At 30.8% G+C, this 9,278-nt stretch overlaps 1 protein-coding gene across 1 annotated transcript; it reads left to right on the forward strand.

Annotated features, from left to right (window-relative positions):
- Positions 1-44: 44 nt before the first annotated feature.
- Rsod (superoxide dismutase family protein Rsod) lies at positions 45-9,222 on the forward strand. The gene is made up of 19 exons (XM_077401836.1): positions 45-637; positions 1,225-1,447; positions 1,684-1,849; positions 2,086-2,305; positions 2,457-2,736; positions 2,939-3,204; positions 3,376-3,559; positions 4,026-4,265; positions 4,342-4,432; positions 5,172-5,416; positions 5,499-5,673; positions 5,928-6,199; positions 6,425-6,536; positions 6,613-6,699; positions 6,781-6,915; positions 7,045-7,319; positions 8,515-8,639; positions 8,799-8,954; positions 9,055-9,222. Exons 1-19 carry the CDS (start codon positions 610-612, stop codon positions 9,138-9,140), a joined length of 3,366 nt encoding a protein of 1,121 aa, XP_077257962.1. The 5' UTR covers positions 45-609; the 3' UTR covers positions 9,141-9,222.
- The last annotated feature ends 56 nt before the right edge of the window (positions 9,223-9,278 follow it).

Consider the following 9,278-nt stretch of genomic DNA (forward strand, 5'->3'; position numbering starts at 1 on the left):
CGAAGAGTTTTATATCAAGAACACTCTATAAATTCTCCGACGTGATTGCACGTAATTTTAGATATAATTAATTAACTGGCGACACTAATTTGAAAAAAATAGACGATACAAGTTGAAATGCAAAAAAACATCTCAATACTGACGACAATATAACAGGGAAGGAAATGTAAATGACGTAGAATGCTGACTAACACTGAAAAGGTGATCCAAGGCAATGGTAGGATCGAAACGTTAGTAAAATTGTAAATTTCAAGGCAAACCGAGATAAAAGAGAAAGCACGAAAATCTTGCGTTGGCTCTCATAACTCCTTATTTAACATTTGAATAATATTAATTAAATTTCAATTTCGATTTCCCGCCAAAAGAAATATTTGTTTAAAACTGTTAAGTGCAGCAAACAGCTATACTTTCATTTTTATCGAGGTCATCGTTCTCTTCCGCTCCATACTCCCACCAGTTCTGTCACAAGAAATAAGAAAGTACAAGCCGTTACTTTAGCCAGTCTAGTCAGTCGTCTCATCGACGAGCTACAATTTTGTACGACCGTATGGATTACAACGCATATTAATAATTTTCTCCAAATACGTTCCTCCATGTTCGCCGAGAGAGATGCGGTGGCTTGTGTTACTCTGTTGCAGTGAGTGAGAACGCGTCTTTGGAGTTCCGTAACATTCCATTAAATACTACTACGAACTGAGATTACAAATATCTGAACACATGTTTATAGGACTTTTTCTTCTTAAAATAAGTCAGGGAGTATCCCCTTCAAGTTTGTGTATACTTATACTTAGATAACACCCTGTATAAATTTGAATTGTATTAGCCCTAATAGAAACGCTATAAATAAAAGATTATTAATCATTTATATATTCAAAATAATGATTTAAAAAAATAAACAATTATTACATCGCAATTTTTAAACACGAAACTTAAATAAACACAAGAAAACACCGATTCTCTATTATTTTACAAGACTTTATTTCTAAAAATTTTACAAGATGTGCTAATTCAACGTACACCTTATAAGATCTTACAATTAGGAGAATTTTTAATTCTTATATAGCGCAACGCATTATAAAATAATTAAAATTCTGAAAAATAATTTTCTCGGTTCTTAAACATCTACAAATTCTAAATGTTCAAAGAAAACAATAAATTCTTTTCGCAAAACGTTGATGGAACATTGGCTGATAAAATGATATTAAATTAAAAAGTGTTTTTTAGCAACCGTCGCGAGTTCGCTTAGACTCGCTGCATATATATCTTCTGGCGGTCTTCACGGAGAAATTCGATTCGAAAGAACCACAGAATCTTCGGTGCGAATACGATATTCTCTAAAGCCAACTTTGCAATATCCGGATCAGCAATGGCTGTGGTCAGTCACTCAATTTCCAGTCGACTACACAATTATCGATGGCAGATGCGACGAACGACATGTCGGGCGAAGGTTATATTATTATATATGTATATGCAATACAGATATATTAGTTTTATAATAAACATATCCCGTTACCGATTTCTTAACAATTGAATTATTATAAGTTTGAACATTATCTTTATTTAAAACTAAAATTATTTATTATATAACAATAATACTATTAATATATAATATAATAATAATATATCTAATAATTAAATAATCATTATTATTTTTCTTATTGTTATATTTCATTTTATTTACAGTATTATCGATTTGACAGAAAAAGTCGGACCTCTTGAATTGCCAACAAATCAAACAGGTTCGATAGAAGTCGCAGACTTATTTCTAACCGGAGAAATAGGTTTGTGGGGGAAGAGTTTAGTACTGAAAGATAATTATTCGCCAAGAACAATATGCGCTTCCATTACGGTAATTTACTACGTATACACACACAAATATATATATATATATATATATATATAAGGAATCGTATAATCAAGAATGGAAAATACGAACGTAAAAATAATAATTAAATTAAAAGTATTATACAAATTGTTCTAAGCCGATTAATTAGAAATTATTTTTTTTCAATATTTCGAATTTTAATAGTTAGTATTAGGATAATTTATATATTTATAACAGCAAACTTTTTTCTTTTCGTTTAGGTTCTTGAAAGGAATATTGAGAAATTCGCCCAGGCGCGTTTTTATGGCCCTGTTGCTGGAACAGTTTTGTTTCGATGGTTGGGTAGTCAAATGGGCGACGATACCGATACAATTATCCACACGGATTTACATCACATCCACAAGCAGAAATTACAGTCGCTAAACTACACCGAGCATCATTGGAAAATATACGTTACCGATATCTTGGAAATTGGCAAAGGTATCCGCAACTGTGTGTGTAAAATTTTGTATTTACACTTTTATAATCCTTATTAATCAAATAATTTTTTTGATGACGCACACTCTGACTTCAAAAAATAAGCTATTAATAGTTAATTGTAGTTATACTTGAAATGTTTGCATGTTTCTAGATAAAAATAACTGTAATATACTTCAAAATGTATTTGATCCTAATAATTCTGGCGTTGGAAAATCTATTGGAGATGTTGACGTACGTTTGGGCAAAATAAAGGTTGCTATTAATACGCAGGACAAGTATAAAACTTTCTACAGAGATTCGGAACTGTCTTTACTGCCGGCGGATCTGCTTGGTCCACATCGTCACTCATACTTAGTTATCTTTCACCCCATGCATGAGGATTCGTTTTTAGCCTGTGCAAAAATCAATCATCGTAAACCGGTATATACAAAGTAAGAGTCGCGTAATTATTCATCATTAAACTATTGATTTCGTGCAAATGTCGCGTAATATTGATTGAGAAAAATAAGTTTATATAAATTAATGAAAGATTGTTGAGAATATATATGTATAAATGTATGTATATATATATACAATGTGATCGTTACAAGAAAACGAGATTTCTTAAAATAATAATTTTTAATAAATGTTCAGGGCTGTAATTAATTCACGTGGCATCCGAGGCCAAGTTACGGCGATTCAAGAAACCCCGTTCAATCCAACGTGGATCAATATCTCATTAACGACAATAAATGATTTGGAAACTAGATTACGGTACGCCACTAAAGTAGCATCTTATAGGATACACGAATTACCACCAGAACCGGCGAAATATGTTGGAAATATTGTTGATCCGTGTTTAACTACTAAAAAGTTGTTCAATCCTTTGAATATCGTTGAAGCGACTACTCCACCAGCAGGTAATTGGGCCATAAGAAAAAAAATTATTAAATAATATAAATACGTGCGGCATTTAATATATATATATATATATATATATATATATATATATATTACAAAATTAACTAATTAATAGAAAAAGACTTAAATTAATTATGATATTCTTATTACTTCGTAATTGAATCGTATAGGTTTTGGTACACAAGATCAATATGCTATTGGGGATCTATCCGGAAAGCTTCAAGACCGAAAGGAAGGATCGTATCATAACGATATTCTACCTGGGAGTGCTAAACTCAGTGGAATTTATTGGGATACATATTTACCACTCTCTGGGATCCACAGTATTGTTCACAGATCTTTAGTTCTTTACAAGTAATTAATTATATTATAATACGCATCGTGAAATTATAACAGGACGAATCATTTAAAATGTATTACTTCAACATTATTTTAGTTGTTTTTTATTTTTTTTAATATTTCCATATAAAAATTACACAGAATTTTGGAAAGATTTACGTTACGTACAAATACAGTTTGCGCGCGCGCATTTAATTAAAAAAAAAAATCCACAAAATATACAAATATACGTAGAATATGCAAATATATGCATTATGCAAAATTAGATACATATGCTTGAAATACTTTTTCGACAAAACAAATACAATTTCTGTTGTGGTCTTCTATTTTTCTATGCTGGAGAGGTCTATACTCTCCTAAAAAAGAAACATAATATTTGCAACATGAGAAAAATTCGCATAGTATAATTATTATATACATATATTATGAGAGTTCTTTCATAACGCATTTAAATAATGTATAAAAAATATTTCCTTATTAGATACAATGAGACTGATAACACAGGTATGATTCCATGGGTGTGTAGCACATTCACGCTTTATACACCGTATACCGATTGGCAAACGCCGATGTACACAGCAGAAGTGGTATTCAGATATCCCATCGTTGGTCGAATACTTTTCCGACAGCCCAGAGAAGATCCCGAAATGGACACTATTATAATAATAGAACATCTTGTTCATGCAGATGGCAATGCAATAAATAATACTGCGGACCATAGGTAAATATTGCTTTTTAAAATTGACAAATAATTTTACTATTGTACCTAAAGGAGGTATTTGCAATTTATCGTTTAGATGGATGATACATGAAAATCCACCGGGGAAAGATTTTTACAACTGGACAAATCGATGTCTGAGCGCTGGATCGCCTTACAATCCATATAAGGTAATCGAAATTAAATAAAATTTTCCGATTCAAACATTTGAAATATTAAAATGCTTCCTGAAAGCGCTAATAGATAAGCAGACCAATCAATTACACTTCAATTACAATTTAAACCTTTGAAGCATTTTATAATTTTTGAATAACACGATAATTCTTTGCAAATATAATTATATTTTAGCGAAAATTGATATCTATGAACATACACTCTTTTTTAAATAATATTTATATAATTTAAACAATATAATATATAATATATAATATTTTATACAATATATATTAGTAAATAAAGTTGATTACCTAAACTTTCTTTTCGCAAAAGAATTCTATTTTCTTCAATTTAATTTCGATTTGACATAATCTTGGCATTCTTTTAACTAATTATTCTTTTTTGCAAAGACACTAATCAATGTGCAATTTTATTTTTGTTTTTATTTTAAACTCTATTCAAGTAATGTATGTTATGTTTATAAAAAAATATCGATATTTCCAATAAAATTGTTACATCTGTAAAGAAAATATGATTTATTCCAAAAATTGCAAGATGCCTCTTTTTTAGTAGCAAAAAGTGTCGGTAGAATATATTTTCTAAAAATCCAGTTATATATAAAATATTCTTTCTCGAAATAGCTAATTCTTAATTATTTCGCATTATTTTCTAGCGCATGTTTAGTATATATTCATATTATTTATATAATCTGTGTTTATTCTTATATATATACATAGAACTATAATACTTCAGGTGAACTCGAAGCCGAATAGCTCATGTTTCGCTGCAGAAGCTTCGTTGTGTCGCTTGGGTGACTTAACGAGACATGGAACACTCGAAATTGCCGGTAGAAAGGTTAACGCCTCAAAATTGACTCGAAAACTTTTTACAGATACGACGTTATCTTTATCAGGACCTCACGCATTGTTCGGCAAAAGCTTAGTTATTTATGACGATCACGGTCCAGTTGCGAGGGGAGATCGATTAGCCTGTTCCATGTAATAGCATAATAAATGTATACAGTAAATTAAATTAGATTAAGCTAAATTTTTTATATTAACGGTATAATTATATTTTTAGTATTGGTGGCGTTTATCGGCGTAAAGCAGTCATCAGAGATTGGTTCGGTAATGGTGAACAAATATCTTTGAGGGGAAAATTGGAGTTGCTGCAACAGGCTGAATACGATATCACCAACGTGGAAGTATCTCTCGAAGGTCTTGATGGAAAGATGAGCGGATATCACATACATATGGTAATTTTTATAACTATATAATAAATTGTCACGTATAAAGATTTTATGCGTCCTGCATATATCCAAAATTATATATATATATATATATATATATATATATATATATTACACACATGTACAAGGGTTGTTTGAAAAAGGCCCTTAAATAATAATGAATATTTTTGAGTTCAGAATGCACTTATTTATGTATTTTATATAGATGGCCTATATTTCATACATACTAATGTAATTATTACTATGCACAATATTTACAGACGTCTGTAGAATACGATTTAGAATTTCCATGCGAGGGAACATCACTCTACGGACACTGGAATCCATTAGGTATCGATACGATCGATGTACCAGCAGCAGAGGAAGGTACGCTGGATCAATACGAGATGGGTGATCTGAGCGGAAAATTCGGCACTTTGGATAACAAAAAGAGATATATAATAACATACAACGATACAACACTACCTCTGTTTGGCCCAAGAAGCATACTTGGACGTAGTGTAGTGATTCATAAGAAAGAAAAAAATTTAAGGTAATTAATTTTCATAGGAAAATTTACAGAGTGCATAAAGATTATGAGATTTCCAAATACGTTAAAAATGAAAAAAATTTTGAACATGTGAAATAATTCAAATAAAAGTTATCTATAGTTTAAAAAATATAAAAGTTAGTATTATAGTTTGAGAAAAAAATATGATGCAAATCATATCAAATTTTGTATAAATGTATAGTATTGATAGCTCATCTCTGCGTTTAGATGGGCGTGCTCTACTATAGAGAGAGGATATTCTCCAGCCGATGCCAGTGAGTTACGTGCCATAGCGTCGTTCCACCATCCACAAGGCTTTGCGTACGGTTATATAAAAATGGTAATATGTCAGTGTTGAAAATTTCACATAAAAATTTTACAAGTAGGATTTTTTGAAACAAAATGTACAATTGCAGACGCAGCTTGTTTATAAAGATGGTAGCCAAAGTGAGACGATAATCGAGGTTAATTTACGACATCCTGGAAAGCACGATCGTAATATCGTAAGATGAGACTTTATCCGCGCGCGCGCACGATGTGTGTGTCTGACGTATATATTATATTAATTAGGCGTTTAATTTTAGACTAGAAATCACAATTGGGCGATATACGTAAATCCTGTTGGTGTAGATGCTGCAGTGAAAGTGAAGGACACTCGATGCGTAGCAGCGGGATATACGTGGAATCCTTATTTTACACAACTAGCCGATCCATTAAACGTAAATATTATTGATTTCTTAATTGAAGTCTATTCTTTAGTTTACTCAAGAGAACTTTTTAACAAACATTAATTATAAAGTTAAGATAAAAAATGCGTTCGTCAAAATGATTATTATATCGTTTCTTAGGATGATCTTTATAGAGAAGAATGTGGTCCAGATTTGCCACTTAGATGTTACGTTGGCGATATATCGTCTCGTCTAGGATCCATTAATATCGGAGAAAAGCGGCAAATATTTACAGATTCCAATTTTCCTCTGGGTGGACCGGTATCTGCAATGGGCAAATCTATCATCATTTTTGATAAGGATTTTGGCGGCAACAGATTCGCCTGCGCAAATGTTGAACCCGATAATGATATCGTAAAATATGCTAATATCAGGAAACCACCGCGATTTGTGGTGTAAGCTAGGCTATCTATCTTATGCAGAAATAACATTAAATATTGTGTGCGCGTGTGTGTATCAAATGAACGATACGCGATAGTGTCTAACATAAGAAGGGAGATGGACTGCGTGATTGTATGACGTATTATTAAGAGAGAACATTATGAGTCCCAAAAAAATCAATTATTTTTAATTTTATCTGAATATTCAGCTATTGAAGAATATATTTCTAGATCTAGAGTTTTACTTTGATTTGAGAAAAAAATAACGAAGTTATCGAACGTATGTACGTCAGTCGCTCGAATACGCCGCTCGATAGGCGAAACGCCACGAATTATTGAGATGGAATCTTTTGATCTGCGTCGACCTGTATATTAACTAAATACTAACTGATTCTAAGATCTTGTTTTTGTGATTAAACTCTGATTCCGGCAGATATTTTTTAACATTTATATAAAACTACTCATAGTCAAAGAGTTGATTTCGTAAATTAAGCTTGTTAAAACTTCAAATGTGTTTTTTTTTTCGGAATCACTTTTTTACCTGATTGACACGATTTCTTAAAAATTACTTAATCGATTACCTTTAAAAGATACTCTTTAACGTCCAATAGTGTTTTTTTTTTATATATATACCTAGAATATTTTGACCTATTTTTATTTTATGCAGGCAAAAAAAAGAAAGAACGCAATTTTTACTGAAAAATCGTAATTTCAACTTTAGATCGACTTAATGACTCCAAAATCATTTGTTTTAGGTGCCTAGAAATGAAGTAATAGTTTTAATAACCGTGAAGAAGAGTTTTACAACAGATTATGTTTTTTATTAATATTTCAGCCAAAAATTAAGATTTTGATTAATTTCTTTTAAATCTAGTGTTTAAAATGTATACTTATTTGATTTCATACCGAATTGAAGTTTTAAAGTAAATTATTAACAACTATATGCTAAAAACAACTCTATTTTTCGGCCTTGGTATGCCCTCTTATATAATTAACGTTCCTCTCTTATCTATTTGTAGGAAATGTTTTTTGTATAGATATTATAATTTGATAATTTGACTTGATTAAATGCAACTCGGGCATATTAAGTTTTTATGCTTTGATTTCATTCAAGTCCGTTTTATATGACTTGGAATTTGCGTGAAAAAAGTAAAAAAAAAAAGAAATAAAAATCTATTCTATAAATAGAATAAATTTCTCGTTTTTACAGGGCGCAATTCTTAGAGGATGTAAGAAAAGTGATGGGTATTCCTGAGTGGATGTTATCTATTGACGGCAGAAAGACCAAAATATTACATAATGGCGCATGCATTCAATTTCTTTTGCATTTCAAAGGTAAATATTTCAATATTTGATGCTTAATAAAATAGTATTTCAAGGAGAAACAAATCGGTATCGAACACTCGGATAGTGTCCCTTATATGTTGGAATAATTGAAACATGCTATTGAAGTATCATTAATTATACTTTTATTTCATGACTTTGTGTCTTCAGGACCAATTGCCAATAAATTGGAGCAAGACTTTAGTAAGCTTATATCCATTGGCAAACTCGAAACTCCCAGCTTATACATTCCCGGGTACATACCAACAAAAAGAAAAAGTACATTAGGACATCGACAGTGTGGCGTGCGCGATCCGGATGACAAAAGTAATTTTATTTAATTTATGTAATAAGTATAAACTATAACGATAAATTAAACAACAATAATTTCCGAACATTAATGTTATACGATCAATGTTTGTTACAGACTTCAACGTCCGTCGTAGCGCGTCTATCTCGTTGTTAGCGGACATATTTATAATATTTTTAGTAATAGTAAGTAGGATAATATAATTCACACACATACACAATATTAGTCCATAATAATAATTGTATTTGTAAAATTTCTACAAAAAAAAAATAAATCGTATAAAAATATGATAGAAATGTATTTTATTTAAACATGTTAAATTTTTTCTTTATTAAAATCTG

Source organism: Temnothorax americanus, unplaced genomic scaffold (genome assembly GCF_048541705.1).
Source record: "Temnothorax americanus isolate GAGA-0224 unplaced genomic scaffold, ASM4854170v1 Scaffold15, whole genome shotgun sequence".
In the NCBI taxonomy this organism is placed as follows: Eukaryota; Metazoa; Arthropoda; class Insecta; order Hymenoptera; family Formicidae; genus Temnothorax; species Temnothorax americanus.